We start from the raw sequence: 22,341 nt of genomic DNA, 5'->3' as shown, positions 1-22,341 counted from the left end.
AGTTTCTTCATCACACTAACGTGCACAGGATGATAACTATGTATTTGTCAGTGATTTCTCTCTGTGTCTTTCTGTATCTTGCCTCTATAACTTCTTTCACACAAATCACAACCCTACCCACTGATGGGCAGAGTTAAGGTGAGCATGCCACAACTCAGTGATAGGCATAGCCATTGGTTGCAAGTAGACTGAACAGTAGGGGGAGCTCTTATTGCTGCAGCTATGAGGCATGCTGCTTGCCCGAGCCAGGGAGAAGAGGGGAAGCTGTTGTCCCTCTCACTTCTCTTCACTGTAACCTTTGGACCAATTCCCCACCTCCAGTGCTCTCCCTGCATGGGCTGTGCCCAACAGTCACAGAGAGCAATCATCTCTGCAAGGCAAATGGCACCAATTGGCAAGCTGAGTCTTTTTTCATTCTTTCTCCCTTGCTGAGACAGGAGAGATGACAGAGCCAAACAAAACACACACACACAAAAAAAGAAAGAAAAGAAAAAAGGTTTTTTTTTCCTAAGAACTGATTTCCAGAAGATTAGTTTGTACCTCAGCCCCATAAATATGGCAACAGATTTCAAAAGTGTCTGTCTGCAAAGTTATCTGGACATCCAAACCTCTCACTTAAGGAACCAAACCCAAACCCACAGCTGGCTTTTGTTGTCCACAACGCCAACATGTATTTTTAGAAATGCTGGTGGCTTTATCATTTCTTTGGTGACAAGCTCTTTTACACCCCCATCCTCCCAGAATAGCTTCCCAAGCAATGATTGTAATGTGATCTATTAACCTCATCCCATGGGAGGCAGGAAAAGGGTTAACTATCCCATGCGTCCATGAGAGTTGCCTGACCCAGTGCAGCCACTGGGCCTGGGCCTGGCTGAAGGAAGCTATGGAATAGCAAAGGGGACTCTCAGAAGAGTGTGTGGTGGAGAGGGTCTGACTCCGTCTGCCCTAGGGACGAGAGCTTTCCCCTGTGAGGCCAAACCCACCCTGGAAGAGACAGACGTGTAGAATGACAGACCCTTTGGCTGCACAAAGCTATCCCTTTCTTATTTAATGGAGAATCGTGAGCTGGGAGAAGCGCTGGCTGATCCTATTGAGGGTGCATGCTTTGTGTGCTTAGCTGGTAGTGGGGGCTGTTGTGGGAGCGCTACATAAGGAGAGAGAGTGGGACCAATGTGGGCAGTTAACGGAAAGAGCAGGATGTGCTGGCCGATAAGAATTGTTCCTGTGTCGTTAGGTCTGTCAGAGTAGCTGTTGTTCACAGCAAATGGCAGCTCTAGTTTCTGCCTCTCTTCCCAGAGACTCCATGTCTCCTCCCTTCGCCTTCCAAGGGGGAAATTGTTGCAATCCCGGCCCTGTGGTCACACTCAATAACAGGAGGAAAAGGGTCCTAAAAGATGGAATGTGAGTCCATGGCACATCCCGTGTCCTTCTAATAATAGCAATAAAAAACTGGCCACTGCCACCCTCCCGTGCTTTCCTGAGCACCCAGCTGAGAAACCTGTCTCACATTCTGCATGGGCCCCTAATTTGTCAGCAGATAGCTCTAGGGTTGTCATGGTTACTTGTTTCTCTGCCCCTTGTTTTTGCATTCCAGCACTGTTACATGTTCTTACTAGAATGGCTTCTAATTGTCCTGACTCAATAGCTAACGAAGCTTGTGCTTCTTATGTGGACTAAAATGAACTTGCTGCCGGATTATGGAGCCGGTGGACAATATGTAAAATTGCCTCTTTATTGTTGTTTTTGTTCAGAGTTAATGCTGAGTTAGGTCTCAGCAGCTACACTTAGATGAACAACAGGTGGCTCGAATTATCATCACGCCACAGTCTGCATAGTAAACAGAAGAGTTTTGCTTTACCATGGGAGAGTGGAAAGCTGGGTAAATATTTCCTAAGGAGCAATTTCTCCAATGAATTTAGCTTCTTCTGTTTGTGGAGTACTCACAAGCAGATGGCAATATCCCCAAACGATGATGAGTATGTATTATTTGTATCACTGTGGCACCTAGGTGTCCCAGTCATAGCACATAGGAGCTGCGCTGCGCTAGGTGCTGTACAAACATAGAACAAAAAGACAGTCCCTGCTGCATCACTGGAGCTCAGTACCAGGCTCCTCAGTGCTTTCAGCTGAGCATGTTGCCAGCGGCTCTTCTCAACAAGGCTTAGGCAGTTTCGGATTTGGTTTATTTAGACACCTCAGGTGGAGAAGACAACATTAACTAATACAAATCCTACCAATGGCGTTATGTAATTAGCCACCTGGGCAGTGCTCTCCAAGTGCAGCGCTGCATCCCTGCAGGGAGCAGAGAGGAAACCCTTTCACGTGGGTGACCAAGGAACCACCAAAGGGTGGGGGAGATTTGTAAAGGTGCTCGAAGGGTCACAGCCTACAACCCAGTAATGGGTGATAGCAGAGAAAGGGGGCATCTGTCAGGGTCTGCAACAGATGTGCAGTGCCTCATGGATGAGTGAAGAAATGATTTTAAACAGGGTCAGTGTTCAAGTATGTGCACATGGGTGGGAGATGGAGCCTTTCAGCTCTGGTTCACCTGTTTGAATCCTCCCCTCAGAGGATGCGTTAGGGACATCTAAATAATTGTCTTATGCAGTTTGGGGAAGAGAGAGCAGGAGTTTGAACTAGAGATGGCCGGAAAAGGCTACATAGGTTAAAAAACATCAAAGAAAATGAATCCTATGACTTTTTTGCTACTTTTTTTTGTGGGGGGGGGCAATCAGAAAAATGCTTTACTTTTTAAAACCCTCCAATAACTTTCAGTGTTCCCCCTCCCGAACTCTCCCTTACCTCCACTGAGGAGGTGGGAGGTAAAAAGGGGGAAAAACATTTCAAAAAATCAAAATGCTGATTATTTTTTGTTTTGTTTTTTGTTTTTTATAAAAAAAACTAAAAATTTTCAAGAAAAACTTTCATTTCCTCTGGAAAGCAATTTTTTGTTGAAAAGATGTCAACCAGCTCTAGTTTTTAACCTTATTTCTTCCCCTTTTGCAATCTACCTCTTTCCTTTAAATGGTCCTTAAATAACCATTCCCTGTCCTCTAGCCTGATGGATCTGAGCAGAGCTCTGATAATGCCTCCCTTGCTTAGCCAGATTGTTTCAATGTTAGCTTCTCCTAGTCTTCTCCCTTCCATGCTCCAGAGGATGACCACTTTCACAGGGCATCCTGCCCCGAGTCAGCCAAAAGAATGAGACAACCACGTTGAAAATTTCAAACCCACTTGGCAGCAAATCACATATGCTAATGCTATCTCTATTGACAGATGTGTCAGACATCTTTCTCAGGGGTAAGATGATGCTATAAATCTAGTGTTAAATATTCTCTTCATCATCATCACTCTTCATCTTCTCTTCTGTCTGCCGTCACATTTTCCGTGCCTACAGGGATGTGCGCTGTAATGCAGGGAACAGGCTGTGTCTAAAGTGCTTCTCAAGAAGAAAATAACAAAAGCAAAACAGTCAGAAGGACATTTATTTCTGACTTTTCCTGGTGCTGCCTTGATTCCCTTTTAAACATTTCCACAGCTACTTCTTCCGTCCTTTCCACAGATTTACAGCTGCCAGTGCAAAAACATTCTCAGGTTTCAGAGTAGCAGCCGTGTTAGTCTGTATCCGCAAAAAGAACAGGTGTACTTGTGGCACCTTAGAGACTAACAAATTTATTTGAGCATAAGCTTTCGTGGGCTACAGCCCACTTCATCAGATGCACAGAATGGAACATATGGTAAGAAGATATATATATACATACAGAGAAGGTGGAAGTTGCCATACAAACTGTAAGAGGCTAATTAATTAAGATGAGCTGTTATCAGCAGGAGAAAAAAACTTTTGTAGTGATAATCAAGATGGCCCATTTAGACAGTTGACAAGAAGGTGTGAGGATACTTAACATGCGGAAATAGATTGAATATGTGTAATGACCCAGCCACTCCCAGTCTCTATTCAAACCCAAGTTAATGGTATCTAGTTTGCATATTAATTCAAGCTCAGCAGTTTCTCGTTGGAGTCTGTTTTTGAAGCTTTTCTGTTGCAGAATTGCCACCCTTAAGTCTTTTACTGAGCGGCCAGAGTGGTGTAGCTCTTGCTGCCTAGAATAATCTGCCCTGTATCTCTGTTCACCGCATCGACTCCTATCTAAAAAGATATTATTTCTTCCTTTTCCCTTTATTTCCCTCTCTCTCTGTTATTAGTCATATGATTGAATGCTTTAATTCCTCTGCCAGACAATGTGCCCATTCCACTGCTTTTCTTAATTTATACCATATACTCTTTGGTTGCATGTAATGTTCAGAACTGTAAAGCATTTTGGGATATAGTTTTATGTGAGAGCAGCTGTAGAAAATGAATTCCTGTCTCATAGTACTTCCCCTTATCTACATTTGGTGTTTGGTCCTTTGCTGGATGCTCATAATGGAACAAGAAGGCTTTCAAAGCTTCTACAACACATTTCCTGAGTTTCTAGGGTCAAAATGCTGTAAGCAAAGGCCACTGGCTAATAAATGAAACATACTGAACACACTAAACTAGAATACTCAAAAGCATATTTACCGAAGGCCTGGAATCTGTTGAAGGTTTGTGGAAGCTCTGTGGTTGCTGAAGTTTTATACTCAGATGGAAGTGGACAATTTCAGATTAGCTCGTGTGAAGTGCCGCACTAAAACCATACTAATCACTTTGAGATTATCAGCTGTTTAAATATCTTTGCTTGCTTAGCAAATCTAACCACTCTATCATAAAGACCCTTTAACACTGTTGTCCACAGAATACTTTGGCATTTGAGTATTTACACTTACACTTCTCTCTCATTGTGTGCGTGTGTGTTGAAACCCCCCAATCCCTTCAGTCAAATTTCCCCCCCCTGCTGTGTTGGAAAAGCTCCAGAAAACCTCCCGGGATGCAGCCTGAGCACCTGCCATCTGTGGTTTGAAGCCAAAATTTGGCACATCCAGACGTGGGAGAACTCACTTTGCCAAACTTAGAGCACCAGGGGCAGCTCTAGAGGTTTGACTGCGTTCAGCAAGCCAGCAAATGTCTGCCAACATCAGTGACATGCCCCTACTCAAAGGAATTTCTGCATGTTCTATTGTCCACAGCAATCCCCTAGCTGCACCAACGTTACCCAGAATTACTTCCAAAGTATGCCTTTTTAGCACAGGGGCAGGGCTTCAGGAGGGACAGCCCCGGAGACACGCCTGGCTCAGAGTCCTGCCCACCTCAGCCAAGTTGGCTGCTCCGAAGTACCGCTGGCTGCCGGTGCCAGTGCTTCTAGGAGGATTTGGCCACCAGACGACAGCCCAACGGCAACACAGGCTGCCTGGCTGATGCTGCAAATCACACAGCTGCTGCAGGATTTTACACCCCCCGCCCCACTGCGCACACTCACCTGTAATAGCACTGAAGAGTGAGACCCATGTTTTCTTCCACGTTGGAGTGGGACCAGAAGGAGGTTTTTTGCGAAGAGTGGGGCATACCCTCTGCAGTGAGAAGTCTGCAGAGCGGAGGGGCAAGTCATGGTATGTTTTTTTTTATGAGCTAGTACGCCTGCCAACCAGAAAAGGCACTTCTTGAGCCCACATAGACTGGCTGGGCTGTTCAAAGATGTGTACCATGAGAGTGGTGCCTTGGCAGCCCTGTTTGCCAGCAGTCCAGAGGAAGGCATGTGCAGTGGGGCCTGAAGTGGCTTTGTTAGAACAGAGTTGAGTCTCCTTTGCTTAAAAAGTGGAAACACTAACCAGGTTTCACATTCACCTTGCAAAACTGGCTGCAAGCCAGCTAGCCAAGGGTCCAAAACACCACACGCTTAGTAACTGGCAAGGCAATGCCCTTTGAAAGGGAACAACAAATAAACCAACAAATGGCAAAAGTCCTTTAGATTCTTTGTGGCCGGCTGCACTGACCTTAAAAAAAAAAAAGAAGAAGAAGAAGAAGAAGAAGAAGACACCTTGAGTGAAAACCACATGACTCCTAGAGTTGCAGACATGAGGGCACTGACATTGTGTGACCAGGAAACTGCTGAGCTTAGCAATGCCTCTTTGCTATTGAAAGCAAGATGCGTGGTTCAGATGCAATACAAGAGCCCTGAGAAGATGGGGCTGAATGCGCTTAGTCTACGGAAGGGTTCACCGAGAGCAGATATGGCAAGTGTCTTTAACTACTTAGATAGAAAGCTTAGGACTAGTCAGTAATAAATGGGAAGAGGAAATGAGAAGAAATGACCCTAAATTTACAAATTGAGGGTTCCATCGCACAGCCCTTACTCCCTAGCATTGCCCTATTGGGTTATAAGGGCTGCAGGACCCAATCGCAGAGACCCCACAATCCATGACAGCCTGCAGAATTTCCAAGCCTGGGTCTGGTCTGGAGCAGTGCTGTCTTCAGTAGGATTTGCAGGTGCCCAGCACCTCTCAGTATCAGGCCCCAAGTTTATACCCAGATAATTGTACAGAGCCCAGAGTTCCTGCTACTGTTTATTGCCAACACTTCATTCTCCCTGGGATTTGATGCTGGAGCCAAGGGGCTTGGTACTGCCATAATTAGTTGGACTGTAATTGGAGCAGCTTGGGGAGATCTCTGTTCTCAGAAGAGAAGAGAGGAGTGTACACAATTAAACAGCCCCCTTCAAAATTCTTTAATGTACAAAACCCTTCTATTTCTTTTAATTGACACTGACACCCTTCAGTGCCATTACCTTGCAGCAATAGGTACCTCCTGTATTTCCTCAACACAGTGTCTATCCAATTAGTGTACAATAAACTTATGCTTGGTGAGCACACAGGCAGCATCAGACTTGGTACAAACAGCTTCCTCCAGACCCCCTCTTCCCCCATCAGCTTTGCAGTTGGAAAGGGGATCTGTAGTTGTTATTTCTGGAGCTTGGTCCCAGTAAATAAAAAAGGACAGTAGAACAAACCAACTTTGTTTGCTATGCTTGACAGAATCTTTCCAACTCAATGAGGCATCTGAGCTGGTTATTTTTAAAGCAGGACAATTTAAGTGACACAAAGGACAAGTGTCAATGTCCCCAGGAGATTAAGGAGAAATGAGGCCTCCCACAACACTTTGAAAAACATTTTGTTTAGGAGCAGTTTGGCCGACAGATCTAATATTGTCTATGGGGTTTTGCTGCCTTCCTTCCTGTTTTTGTCACCACTTGTGGCATTTGTGTGAAGACAGGAGCTTTGCTGCTAATAAGGTCTCACCTGCTTTCCCCCTTGAAGCCATAAGGCTAAATTCTCTCTGAAAAATAGTTCTCTCAAGATTCTCAACCAGTCTTATAGGCTCAAGATTTCTGGATCATTCACATGAACTCTGCAAAGGCACTCAAACCTTTGGAAGTTTAACTGAATCAAACCTACAGTCAAAAATCTTCTCTGTTTTATTCAGGTTCCTATACGTCCATCATCACTATGACATCTGTTGCATAATGTGACTAACATCTGTCACATAAGGTTTATTCTTTCTCTCTTCCTCTCCCCAAAGGGAAACTGTTCGGGGTTTGAGCATATTTAGGGGTCTCTTATTAAGAATATAAGAACATAAGAATAACCACACGGGATCAGAGCGATGGTCCATTTAGCCCAGCATCCTGTCTTCTGACAGTGGCCAATGCCAGGTGCTGCAGAGGGAACGAACAGAAGAGGGCAATTATCGAGTGACTCATCCCTTCTCTTCTACTCCCACCTTCTGGCAAACAGAGACTGGGGACTTCAGATCATGGGGTTGCGTCCCTGACCATCCTGGCTAATAGCCACTGATGGACCTATCCTCCACGAACTTACCTAGTTCTTTTTTTGAACCAAGTTTTAGTTTTGGCCTTCACAACATCCCCTGGAGACGAGTTCCACAGGTTGACTGTGCGTCGTGTGAAGAAAGATTTCCTTTTGTTTGTCTTAAACCTCTCCGAGGAGTTACTACGGATTTACACTGGAGGGTGCTTTAGAACATTTGCAATCCTCATTCTTCCTGCCCGGAGAGCCCAGATCAGATACTTGTACCTGCCTATTCTTCTCACTGCACCCATACCAGCATGAGTACAAACTGAACCCTTATGTGAGAGAGATGCTAATACTGATCTGAGCCGGAGAGCCACTCCACTGTCGAATCTTTTAAATATTCCAGTTCTCAGACTCAAAGGTGTTTGTGACATTCACTCAAGAGCAGCATTGTATCAATGTCAGGAAGAAGTTCTGTTCTTAAAATATCACTCAGAAATAAACATCCCCCGCCACCCCCTCAAATTTACCAAATGAAACTTGTCAGAAATGATCAATTCATCTCCCACTGAGGCTGACCCGGTCTTTGCTGCATGCCAGAGGAGAGAATTTGACAACACTGCACAATGAATTCAGATTGCCAGATCTCCTTGTAATTAATTCTCTGGTAATACAGTTTGGGGGAAGAGCAATTTATCTTTGAAGTGTTTAAACTGATAATGGGTATTTTTTTTTTGTCTCCTCTTTAAGGCAAAATTTTATCTCAGTTTGTTTTTCACAGACATGTGTGTGGATTTTAATAAACATTTGCAAATATTTGCTCATGCCATTTGAACTCATCTCCATGTTAGGCCAATACCTCCTGAGCAGCAACAACAGCTGGGATTTAGCATATGATAAAGTAGGGAAGCATAAGTGCTGTTGAATGCCTTCCCATTTCTCAACTTTCTGAAATAATACAGCTGTACCTAAAGCTCAAATTAAGCTGGAAAACTCAGGTTTAATCTCACTCTTATCCTCCTATCTGTACATCTATTTGAACATCACATTCAGCCACATATGACATGCTCACATTATTTCTGCCTTTATTACTGCTCATTAGATGACCCAAGTCTAAGTCACGCATTCAGCTGCATTTATCTCTAGTTTTAGGAGCCTGCAAATTGAAATTCTTTTGCGCAAAACTGCAAAGGCTGGGGAAATTTGGAAGAGAATTTAAATACATGGTCTGAATATTAAGTTGTAGATTAGGGAGGGGGGAGTATCTGGCTGCTGACAGAGAGATTTTCTGTTTAATGACTCAGATGTTTTGCTGTGGCTTGTCTCCACTGGATACAGCAGAGTGGGGTGTGCCCTGATTCTCAGACTGGCTTTACATTTGTCCTAACTTTGCTGTAGTTTAGAGCAGCCTCAGGGCTGCCCTAAAATGTGTCAGTTGGTACCACTGACCTACTGAGAATAGCCAGACTGCAGTAACACTTCAGCTATGCCTACTCCTTTTAAAAGAGTTCATTAAAACAGGAGGAAACCATTTCTAGCTCCAGATTTTAAAATGTATTTATGTTCCATAACAGTTGTGCTTCCTGCAATAGACTGAAGTTCTTTTAAAGCATCTACAGTAACTGACGCACTCAAAATATTTACCATGCTGGTGACAGACGGAGAAAAGAGAGAGTGAGCCCAAGGCGTATTTAGCACGGCCGAAACCTAGGAAATGCATTTGTGGTGTTTCATGCAAAAAATGCCATCGCTTAGCTTGCTCCTTAAAGGGAACAGTGTATGACAACCCTTATGTGGATGCACAGGGCTAGCACGTGTGTAAGGAGCTTTGTCCCGCCCCTCCTTGCAAGACTCCTCTGATACCAGACACGCTTACACTCCCTGTACTCAGGGAAGCATTAGAATTGTTACCTGGCTGCATCCCTCAGTGGGCAAGGCCTATGCCCCACCCTTCCTTCCTTGCACTAGCCCATGTTCCAGAGAGGTCTCGCCAGGGACTATGGGGATCTAGTATGCATGCCCTGAAGGATGATGCAGACTAGACACCTTGAGGAGGAACTGTTCTATTTCATCTTATTACTCCTCTGAGCCTGCAGGGTGCCGTACAGCTCTGCAGCCCCCCGCACTCCACTCAGTGGCTTAGTTGTTCCTAAAGTGATAGTCACATGCCTGGAGAGGGAGAGGTTCATTATTGTGTTAAATATTCTGTTATCTTACCCAGAAAATAGATTCGCTCAACTCATTTTTTTATAGCAAGCCAGATTTCCGCCCTGGGCTTCTGTCCCTATTTTACACTCAGACGAAGTGGGGGCGGGAGAAGTGGGGCTGAATCTTCCATCTGTACAGCCCAGAGAGAGGAATCCTCCATCTACTATCTCCAGATCTTTCTGCTCGTGCTCAGAGTTCAGCCCCAAACCGTAGCTAGGAACCATATTGCCACACCTTGGGATCCCATGATGTATCTCCGGCAGTCTGTCTTCAGGACACGTCACCCTGCTCCCAGGGTTCTTATTCTCTTTGCTGCCAAGCCGTCTCAATCTCAGTCTCTCTTCTGCTGCATGCCTGCTGCCTCTTGACTTCACAGCTCAACCCTGCTCCCTCCCCCAGAGGTGTTTGCTAAGACATGTATTTCCAGTGCCACACGCTCTGTCTCTCCCCCATCAGGTCATCCCGCAATACGCACCAACTACAGTAAAGTGACAAGCTTGGTATGTGATCCAGGCGGCAGGGATTTAGGAGACCTGTGCCCTATTCCTGGCTCTGTCAGTGGCCTGCTAGGTGACCTTGGACAAGTCACTTCACCTCTCTGTGCTTCTGCTTTCCTGTCTGTAAAATGGGGGTAATACGGTTTATCTCCTTCATAAAGTCCTTTGAGATCTACAGATAAAAAGAGCTATTACTATTATTAGGTGGAAAATTTAACCATTACTTATATTTGTCCTACTCCAGAAGATGGAAATCAAACCTCCGGGGGACGGTGCTGGAATCCACATGATGTTTATAGTAGCTTCTAAACTCCCATAGACAAATCCCCAGTGAGACTATCATTAGTTCATTGCTGTGTGTGTTTCTTTCTCTTTAGTATTCCTACAGTAATCAGCATGTGAGGATTACTCATGCTTCTGACTTGAGAAAACTTTACAAATCCAGCAATTTATGCAATGCCAAGGGGAATTAGAAATTCAAATCTAGGAAAAAAATTATACGCCGTGTGTGTCAATACAGCAACTCTGATAAGAGCAGCAATCAATCATGTGAGCATGAAGGTTAGCAGCATATATCCTCCTTACAAAACAGATCAACAGCCAACAAAAAAAAAGGAGAAAAATGAATCCATGCAAAAATCTTCAATATGAATACTGACTGCATGGAGATGATACCATAGCAATGTGGGAGGATAGGCTTGTGGTTATGGGATGGACCTAGAACCCAGGAGATCTGTATTCAATTCTTGGTTCTGCTATAGGTGTCTTGTGTGACCATGGATGAGTCATCTGTTTAAATAGTAAGTTTTTTAGTGTAGTAACTGTCTCTCACTAAATGTACATAATGGGGCCCCAGTCTCAGTTAGGGCCTGTTGTGTTAGTTTCAGTAAAATAAGTGAGCTCAGAGAGGTTGCCATAATAACAGAATATTGTGCAGTATTTGTCCAAAACAACATTTACAAAGGCATATTTCTCTTTACAATTTTTTTTAATCACAAATGATATTGTAAATGAAGGTAATGGGAGGATGTTTTCTTTTTTAAATTAGAAATTTGAATCTGTTATAGATGTTGCTATTTAGTGATGAATGGATTGTGTTTTAGTTGCTTAAAAGGTATCTGAGTGACCTGTAAATTCACAGTTCTGGGAAATTAATTGTTAATTGGACATGGTTTGGTTGTTCTTTATGTTGTGATTCCGAGGTCTGAAATAGAAGTCTCTACACGCAGGTGGGATGGATTGTGGATCTGTCCTCCAGGGAACCATAGTTAAATTTTCCATTAGCACGTAGCATTGGGGCTGCATGATATTCAGTTATAATGCTTGTAATATGGTCCTGTTCATTACCTGTTGAAATGCATTCTTCGGACTTGGGATTCTGATGGAGCGTGCTATTTGGGATGCAATTGTTCAGTGAAGGGGATTTTGTGTTGAATTTTAAAAGAGGATTTTACTGCTGGAGAAAGCTGGAGGATTGACAGCGCTAGAGACTGAAACCCTATCAGCACAGAACAGATGCAACACCAGAGGCAGTTTTGCAAACTCACGATACCACACTTTGCTTGTAAGAGAAGGTGGACAGTGAGTGAGTCCTGAGACAGTCTGGCCAGCTGGAACTCTGGGAGATCTTAGAGACGGGAGCTTTCCATCCATGACTCCACAATATGCTTCAACGCTCATCCAGAGTAGAGGATAGGAATTGAGACTGTGATTTTCAAAAGGCACCTAATTACCTAATCCCATGGGAGCTGGGCAACCAAATCCCTTAGGAGGCTTTGAAAAGTCCAGATTTAGCCTCATATTCCATCCTTACCAGTATCAGTGCTTTCTAAATTGCTTTGGGATTCCTTGTCTATCGCAAACTCTATTCAGAATCAAATTATTTTCTACAGTCATTTCTGATTGCGAGTGAGATGCTGGAGCATATGTATGTTTTATTTATTTCTCCTACAGCTCAGTCTTGATTTTATTCATTTCCATGTGTGTTTATAAAACTTGTATTTAATAATATATTGCTCTTTGTTCATTATTGAAGGAGAAATTCAACTCATTACAGCTCTTGTTGCAATGGCTGTCACTTGGACTTATCAACAGACACTTTAGTACTTAATAGCTTTGCTTCAGTCTCTTCTGTAAAAGACAAGGCGGTGCCTAGGTGCTATTTAAGCTAGTTAGAAGAAAGTCAATTACTGGATATTTGTCTCTAGAGCATAAAAAAGACCAGTCATCCCCATCACCAGTTTTTTATTTTATTTTCAGATTTGCTGCAGGGAACATTATTTAACATTCCTACTCGGCAACAAGATTCAGCTGGACCTTTGCAGTGTCAGATACTTGAGGTTGACCTAACCCCACTGTAAACACAACTACATCAACAAAATAATTCTTCCATCAACCCAGCTTCCGCCTCTTGGAAAGGTGGGTTTACTACAGCAATGGAAAAACCTCTGCCATCACTCTGGTAAGTGTTGACACGACAATGCTACCACAGTGGAACCTGTAGTGTAGACATACACTGAATGTAAATACTCTGTCTTGGTTACTATATTCTTACAGCCTACCAGGCATAGGTCTCCCCTGCCTGGCTCTGAGTGTAATCATTTACTCCTGTGTAAAGTAGATGGAAAGGTGAGGTGTAAAACACCTCTGCTCAGAATGGTAGCACTTCACACTCACTGGGAAGAGTAATGGTAAGCAACTGTGAATGGGTGGAGAGGTGCCCAGGAGACAAAGGGTGTGATTCTTCACTCACTCCTGCTAGTTTTACACCAGCATTACTCCATGGACTTTCAGTAGATACACTCCTGATTTACACCAGTGGAAGCACGTGAAGATCCAGGCTCAATTCTATGGTAAATGTGGTCCACACACTAAAAGGCTTTGAGAACCCATGGCCTAAACATTATGCCTGCTGGAATAGACTGTGCATCGGTGAGATAGATGTCATTGGCTCTTCTCTCCTCTTGGTTGTGTTGTTTTCTGAGCTGTTCCTGTGATGCTCTGCTCCAGAACAGAGACATGACTGCATTCCCCCTGCTATATTACAGACCCATCTGGTTACTGTACAGCAATCTCTGGGGTTTGAAGCTACCTTGTGGTGTCTCTTTGTTTTTGGTGTCTTTTGATCTCCTTTGAAAATTCTTGCACTCTTCCTGGTTTGATAGTAAAATTATTCCACTATTAAATATAAACTTGTGTGAGGATGGTTCTGTATCCATAACAACATTCATTCGTTGCAAGGGGCACATGCGCTCTGCTACCTACAGCACTCAGGTCTTTTTCACTGGTACGTAGGTAGGTGAGCAGCTTGATTTTACATGTGATTAAATGTCACAAAGATTTAACAGGGGGGCTATAAGGAAGCAGCACTGGAACAGTGCAGTGATCTCAGCCTTCACAGATAACAATGATGAAATCCACTTTCAGATTAATGGCCTCATTCCTCTCTAAGGACCTCCTATGAATATCAAGATTGGAACATAGTCTAACTTAATTGATTGACAAGCTGCAGGTAGATGGGTGAGGAGTTCATGAACAGGCAGATGCTCGCTTCTCCAGATGGTAACTGGAGTATATGCAGAAGGCAGTTCAGGCTCTGTCTACACTATGCACCTTTTAGTGACACAGCTGTGTGCTACAGCCTTGCCACTATAAGGCGCGAAGTGCAGCAGTGGCAGCTTTGTCGTCAGGAGAGCTCTCCTGCTGACAAAGCGCTGTTCACACCAGCGCTTTTCGTCAGCAAAACTTTTGTCGTTCGAGGGTGTGTGTGTTGTTCTCACACCCCTGAACAACAAAAGTTTTGCGGACGAAGTTCCAGTGACGACAAAGCCTTAGAGTGGTGTGGTAGTTGAGAATTTATGCAGCCTTATGCATATCTTGCTTGCTTCAACCCTTCCTATAATAAATACAATACATCGCAATTTAGAAGTTGCAAAGATGAACCAGCAGAGGCTAGACTTTTGCTGTCTTGAAATATAACCTCGTGTCCAACCAGGTGGCTGTTCTGGAATTCTGGATAGGTCGATTTCCAGTCTGTAGATACTTGATTTTCTATCTTCCAGGTTGCACCACAACATAAAGCCAAGAAGCCAAAGCTCAGTATGCCGAGAGGCTTCTCAAGCCTGGGCCTGATACTATTTTCTCTAATCAAAATCCACACAGAAACAGATTCTCAGCTGGTGTGCACTGATGGAGTGACTGGAGCTACGCTGCTTTACACCAGCCGAGAATCTGTACACTGATTTCAGCTATGTCAGATCAGAGCCTATGTCACAAATGGAGGAGCGGGATATACATAAATACTCACCAAACTGCTATACACTAACACTTTTCTAATCTAATCTAATCTAATCTAATCTAATCTAATCTAATCTACCGGTTCATGCATTTGTGGTATTTATATGGCAGGACTGTAGTACAGCTATACAAAGACAAGGTAGAGGAGGTAATATCTTTTATTGGGCCAACTTCTGTTGGTGAAAGAGACGAGCTTTCGAGCTTACCCAGAGCTGTTCTTCAGATCTATGTAAGCTCAAAAGCTTGTCTCTTTCACCAACAGAAGTTGGCCCAATAAAAGGTATCATCTAACCCACCTCGTCTCTCTAATATTCTGGGACCAGCACAGCTACAACACTGGAAACGTATAGAAAAACGTATACAGTGAGGCTCTGCTGTATAAGCTACTAAGCATTAAAATTTAAACCCAAAGGGATCTGCTTCTGTGAGCCCTATGCCCTATGCCCACATGCAGTCCCACTGAAGTCAGATCACATTGCAAAACTGGGTCCTACGTGAATTACTAGAGACTCATACCAGCCACATGATGGTAAATGCCATGTGAAACAGCTGTGTGGATGGCACTTTTTATCAAATGGGCAGGTGTATGTGTGTGTGTATTTATATATATTTCATATTTATATTATGTTTTTCATCTAAATTACATTGTGTTACACTCTACATTTCAAATAACTGGTAAAATGGAGAATTTTTGTAAAATTTTAAAGGATATATATACACTGTCAAATCCATTTTGAATGTAGATGCAACACTCAGAGCTAATATATGGCAGATGCATTTCATTTCTGCATGGCAGCTGTCCATTTGTTGCTATCCTATAGGTCCAGAATGCCAACATTTGTAAATTTTCCGGTCCCATCTCTGCCCCCTGAGATGCAAGATGGAGACACACCCTAGATACCTGCCTGGGGCAGAAAAAACACATCTTTCTTCTACTACCTTCCATCAAGTCCCCTAAGCACTGGATTCTTGGCAGACAACATTGCACAGAAGATAAGAAATATTTAGGCTAGATCTACACTACAAATGCTACAGTACCGCAACTGCACAGCTGTAGTGTAGACACTTACTACAGTGTTGGAAAGGGTTTTCCATTGCTGTAGGTAAGCCATCCCCTTGAGAGGCAGTAGCAAGGTTGACAGAAGAATTCCTCCATCCACCTAACAGAGTCTAAAGTGGGACTTAAGTTGGGTTAACCACATGTCTCAGGTGTGAATTTTTCACACCCCTGAGAGACATAGCTCGGTTGACCTAAATTTTAGGTGTATACTGGGCCTTAGTCTCTAGGAGCTATAAGAATCTGATTCTGCAATCCTGGCTCTCGTATAAGTTGGCAGGTCCAAAATGAAGAATGCAATGCATGTGTTATATTTTTGCACTGAATGTATTAGTATATCACTAGTAAACCCCAGAAATTCCCAGGAGCTGGTGGTTATGGTCAGCATTTAATTATGTATTACATGCAGTAGCTTTTTATTTATTTATTTATTTTTTTAAAAAAGCTCGGACATGATAAGACTACAAAGGGACCGCACTGCCAAAAGGGTGAATAACTCCTGATAAAGATAAAAAATAAGGATGTACGCTTTTTATCACAGTGGAACCAGGCTGGTGTGTAATAAAGGGCAGCAATGGAAACCCCACTGCTTCATACATTTAAAACAAGATTAGATGAAAATACATTGTAGTGAACTAGATTGTGTGGGTATAGATGTGGGCAGATGAGTGTGTTTGTGTAGGTGTGAGTAAATGCACATGTGCGTAGATGTAGGTAAGGTGTGTGGATGTACCACTGCCCTTACTAGATACAAACAGAAGTGGCAGTTGTGTCTCACATGACTTATGCACAATGATTTTGAGATTTGCCATTAGCTTAAGTGTAGCAAGTTGGGCTTTTGGAGCAGAAGGCTTTGAATTCTATCCCTGCTTTTCCCATAAAGTTCCCAATGGCCATGCTGTGTGACACAGGGACAACAGTTAAATACCAATGGGACCATGTTCGTTACAATATCATAACAAACAATCCTTCCCCTGTGGGGGAATGGTCTAGGTGACCTAGCCCTGTGATTTGTGTATATCTTTTATTCTTCCCTTAATGATAGCAACTCCCATCATGATAAAATGCTCATGTTGCGTCTGTGTGGCTTGTGATACTACCAGTAAAGCAGCGTCACCGTTAATGCGGTGTGACTGTAAACTCTGCAGTCTGGCAGTGGAAGGTGCTGTCTGGGATAAATGGGACTTACCTTTTGTGCTCTTCGCTTGTCAGCTCTCTGATTCTGATGATAAATTCGGCTGAAATTGGAAACAATAACTGGGACAGGCAGAGCAATGACCAGCACTCCGCTCAGCGAGCAAATGGAGCCAAATATCTTTCCAGCAATCGTCTTGGGCACCATGTCACCATAACTAAAGGGAAACAAAGACAAAAAGAGGGCCCGCTGCTTTAGACAAAGCCAGCCATGCCAAGAGTCTGTGTAATTTCACTGAGCATGCAGATAAACTGAAAGGTCAAGCTGGACAGTAAAGTCTAATAGCCAACAATAGTGCATTGGTGCATTTCATCCCAAACAATCCTAATACTACCTCCATGGCAAAAGTATCGTTGGATTCAAAAAGAGTGTCTTGATAATAGCCAAAGTCAGGCCTTGAACAGGAGCCTTACCAAAAACTTAGAACAGCCTTCTCTTGGTCCCCAGTGAATATATAGTCAGAAACTGTAACTGGAATTTTCAAAAGGACTGGTTCATTTTAGGTCCACAACTAAAGAGAGTGGCAATCTCATGTCATGGTATCTGCATAAGATGATCACTACAGAGATCAGGAAGGCGTTTCCTCACAATGTGCAGCATTATGCTATTGGCTAGCTGCATTATGGTTTGGATTTCGCTTTTCATATGTTTGTCTGAAGTACAGGTGTTGGCCAGGGCTGAAGGCAGGATGTTGGCCAGGATGGACCAGTGATCTGAATCTGTGTAGCAAATCATATGTAATGGAGGGATCTGATTTACCACCTCTTTTACACTGGTGTCATGCTACTGATGTCTGTGGAGTTACGCCTGATTTACCCCACGGTAGGTCAGAAGAGAATTAGGCCCTTTGGCTCCAATAAATGTCAGAAAAGCTATGATTTAGAGCTCTGCAAAATGACTGAAACCCAAAGCCAGGTCTGCTGCTGGGCTTATCTTACAAACTCAAAACTGAGTTTGTGTTCATTGAAGGATTCACTTAGGATTAATAAGGAAAACTTAGGTTGATTTATATATTTACATAAAATCCCAATGGACACTTCTGGTTTCACATATATTCAGAAATTTTTGATTTATTTAAACCACAAACTCAATGAGAAATTCAGGCACGTGAACCCAACTGGAGAATGGAAAATATTGAAACAAATCTCAGAAAACTCCAACCTACGTTCTGTACAACTCTCTCTTCATTAACAATTTTATTTTGCATTTGGAATAATGCTGGTATAAGCAGAGATAAAAGAATCCCCTTAATTTTTATACCAATTGAAAATCATGTTGATTTAACTTCTTTAGGTTTCACACGACAAAAACTACCGCAGAGTAAAGTGCTACTTTACTGCTGGTTTGTGTTTTTATTTTGCATATTGCAAAAGCTTTCTGCTGTATTTGATACCTAAATCCAGCACTATCTTTCTGTGGAGAAACCCTCAATGCTTTGACTTGTGGTAACTCACTATTGCAATAAGAAGCAGCATGGCTGTTATTCCCTAAGGGAACAAACTCCTGTAACTGCTCTGGACTCCGACAGGTGATTGGCTGCTCTAGCTCACTGACTGCCATATTATAGTGAAGGCAAAGCACTGTAGCGAAGGTAATTGGGATTCTGAATTTACGGTTTAGTCTGACACAATCCCCATATTGCATCACAAATGATTGGACCCTTTAATTCCAGCTGACTGCTCCATCACTCATGATTCCTCCATATCACAGCACAGCTTATCAGAATTTGGAATTCTAATGGCGTGCCAGCTACTGGCAATGCTTCAGCAACCGCCCTGCTCTCAACAGATGCAGAGGTGACCGTGGCCGGAGAAGGGTGTTAATGATCACTTGCCTCCAGAAGTGATTTCAGTGCTCTCTTCTGCAAATGACTGTCAGACAAGTCAAACTCACACCCGGAGAAATGAATTACAGTGTCTTCAGAGCAGCCAGTAAAGATTGCATTGTAGTTAGCACCCAGGTGATGTAATAGGAACATGATTAAGTCAGTTATCAACTGAACTTATTGGCATATATGAGTTGCCTTGTTAAAGCATTCATTGTGTATGTTACCATCAGAGCAAATACAAATGGCTATAAGCTGGAGGAAGGAAAAACAAAAACAAACAGTAGAGCAGACATTATTAAGGCACTCAGGCATTACTGTAACTTGTTTAAATATGTATTGCAAATGAGAACCCAGGTTACAAACCTTTGGGGCACAAGAAGTGGAATTTTCAAAAGCTCCTATGAGACTTAGGAGCATAGCTCCATTGGGACAAGGTGGAAAGGCTCTGCCTGTGTTCAGCATGTAAAGGATTCCCTGGCTCCCTGCCTAATTCTTGGCTCATCTAGGGCGGGGCTGTGATCGGAAGGGGGAAATGTAGAAAAGGGGGCCAGGAGAAGGGTGTGTTCCATCTCTGCTCTGCTTACTGAAAACTGGAAAGAAAGGTCTCTGGCTGCTGTGACCTGGTGTTTTGAGTCACGTTGCTCATATTTTGGATCTTTTTGTTTTAATGCCGTGAACCCTGAGGACAGGGGCTCAAACTGACTTATGGGCTTTACCTTTTTACCATTTGCTGGCTGGCAAATCTGCCTGCCTGCTTCCACCATCCATGAGCTTTGATGGGTAAAGCTTCCTATGCAGAGCAGAGCCATAAGCAGAAATTCTATCTGGTGGGACATTCCAATATTTGAACATATTTTTCCTCCTGAACTGGGATGGAAAGCTGAAATTATTGACATTTTTTGCAGAATGAAAAGGTCCCAAAAATGTTGATTTGGAAATGTTGGAATGTTTTGTTTTCAGCATCGCAAACTGAAATGTGTGTGATGGACAATTCCCAAGCTGCTCCGCTTCTATAACTTCGGAATGCACTAAGGGAGTGGTCAGTTCTGATGGCTCCTCCTGACTGGCTAAGATTTGCATGCATCCTGTTGTGACACCCCTACCCCCATTCCCTAGACCACTTGTTTGTCCCTACGACTTTGTCCGTCTTGTCATTTAGAGTATAACCTCACTGGGACAGGGACTGCCATTTCCTGCATGTCTGTACAGTACCTAGCACATTGGGGCCCTGGTAGGTTGGCCTTTGGTTGCTACTGCAATGTAAATGACAATAAGAAGTGTGTGTATTGTGAGATGTAGTGTGAGACAGTTGCTAACAAAGGTGTATCGAAATTTGGACACTAGGAGGCAATCTCTTAAAAAAAATGCACACACACAAAAAAAAAAAGGGGTGGTGGTGAGAAAACCTGGATTTGTGCTGGAAATGGCCCACCTTGATTATCATACACATTGTAAAGAGAGTGGTCACTTTGGATGGGCTATTACCAGCAGGAGAGTGAGTTTGTGTGGGGGGGGGCGGAGGGTGAGAAAACCTGGATTTGTGCTGGAAATGGCCCACCTTGATTATCATACACATTGTAAGGAGAGTGATCACTTTAGATAAGCTATTACCAGCAGGAGAGTGGGGTGGGAGGAGGTATTGTTTCATGGTCTCTGTGTATATAATGTCTTCTGCAGTTTCCACAGGATGCATCCGATGAAGTGAGCTGTAGCTCACGAAAGCTTATGCTCAAATAAATTGGTTAGTCTCTAAGGTGCCACAAGTACTCCTTTTCTTTTTAGTCATGATACAAGCTTGGATTAGCATCTTCCTTCATTGGGGAAAATAAGCTGTTTGCTGACTGTGGTCACCAGCAGTGGTTTCTTATTAGCATTAGGGTACCATAAAGAGGCCCTGACTGAGATCAGGGCTCCACATGTGGGAAGAGTTGGTTCCTGCCTGAAAGCTCACAATAGAAATTAACAAAACAAGGAGTGGGGGAAAGGGAGGACTGTTTTGCACATGTGGCACAGAGAGGTGACCTGCCAAGGGTCTGTGGCAGAGATGGGAACTGAACCCTGCTCTCGTGAGTCCCGACCCAGCACTTTCAGCCCAGGACCATCCTATTCAAATATAATAAACTTGAGCTTTTCCCCACCTGGGGTTACACCCGGAGGGTGGCCATTCACACACTTTACAGCATCACTATCCGCACCCCTGTGCTGATGTATAAGTAGAAAAATACCTGATCAGGCACAGTAACATGACAGAAATTTGGGTTCTCTTATGGGGCCCAACCCTGCAAAGTGCTGAGAGTGCTCCTAGCCCTAAGCCCATCTTGTTGTTTTTAAAACTTGCTCTCCTTTGCCTGCTCTCTTGTGCTTCGCTTATTACATCTCTTTAGGTATTTGCTGGTCCATGCGCCAATCTGGCTGTGGGGTGGGGATTGCGGGGTGTCTCTGTGTGGAATGCGGAGTGCTTGGTGGAACACAGTTGTAATTTCAGTCCATTACACACAGTGTATCCACAATTGTGCTTGAGGGTTCCTTGTGTGCTTTCTTTCCATGCTGAAAGGTGCATAGGCTATTTGGCCCAATATCTGACATAAAAAATCATGACAGGATCTTCTCTGGGCTACTGCATTCCTTTGTCTCCAGCAAAAGGCTCTATTTAAGGCACAAAGGGTCAAGTGACAGCAGCCTTTCACATCTCTGTAGCATTTTCAGTTTTCTGAATTTTCAGTAATTGCCTCGCACGACTGGCTGAAGTTTAATTGAACCATGCAGAGCCCCTTTTCTGGATTCACCTGCAGTCAGTGTGCTAAAGCCCCATGTGGTGCCTCTAATCAATAAATCATTCTTTGTCTGTTAACTTTTTAGACACTGCCTTACACAAAGATAGTTTAAAGGCTCTTGTTAAGCAATAACCTCTTCTGCCTCATTTGATGCTGTCAAGATTCTTTTTTTTCCCCCTTTTCCCCTGCTGCCCCTGGACGCAGTAGAACTGCAAATTAATCATATGCCTCAAACACAACCCTGCTGACCTGCAGCATAGAGACAGCCCTACTGTGCATCTGCAGAAGGTGTAATAACTGTCTGGCACACGCTCCATTTTCATGAATTCGGTTTAGTATGTTCATACAGACCGATTGCGAGCTGCCCTGTTACTCAGGGCTTCAAAGGAAGCGCTATAAAAGGGTCAGACAAGCATAGTGTGTGGAGAGGAAGCTTGCTTAAGATATTCTTACCTTGACTTGGACAAACACTGCGAAATATACTGTAAGGAGCAATTCTGCACTGGCTCAAGTAGGCTGGACTGGAATGAGACTTAATAGGTCTCTCCAATGCTGACACCTGTGTGTAGCTACACAGCAGAATTATCTGGGCACAGAATTTTGTTGGATTCAGCCCTCTGAGTTTGCATGGCACTTTCCATGCAAATATAGAGAAGTTATTGGGATCTGGTTATTGGGATGTGTCTTACAATATAAAGTGATGCTGATAACTGAAAAAGTCCCAGGTAACTCAAGATGTTGCTCTCCTTTTCCCTCTCGAT

General features: G+C 43.4%; 1 protein-coding gene across 6 annotated transcripts in view; it reads right to left on the bottom strand.

The window, feature by feature from the left end:
• KCND3 (potassium voltage-gated channel subfamily D member 3) overlaps positions 1–22,341 on the bottom strand; it is a 225,329-nt gene that overhangs the window by 34,286 nt on the left and 168,702 nt on the right. For all 6 annotated transcript variants that reach the window (XM_075121931.1, XM_075121930.1, XM_075121932.1 and 3 more), the window contains one exon: positions 16,973–17,135. In XM_075121931.1, coding sequence (XP_074978032.1) covers positions 16,973–17,135 — 163 coding nt within the window. The remainder of the gene's footprint in view (positions 1–16,972; positions 17,136–22,341) is intronic.

The sequence above is a fragment of the Caretta caretta genome, chromosome 21 (assembly GCF_965140235.1).
Source record: "Caretta caretta isolate rCarCar2 chromosome 21, rCarCar1.hap1, whole genome shotgun sequence".
NCBI classification, from domain to species: Eukaryota; Metazoa; Chordata; order Testudines; family Cheloniidae; genus Caretta; species Caretta caretta.
This window is presented reverse-complemented; position numbering and strand designations above follow the sequence as displayed.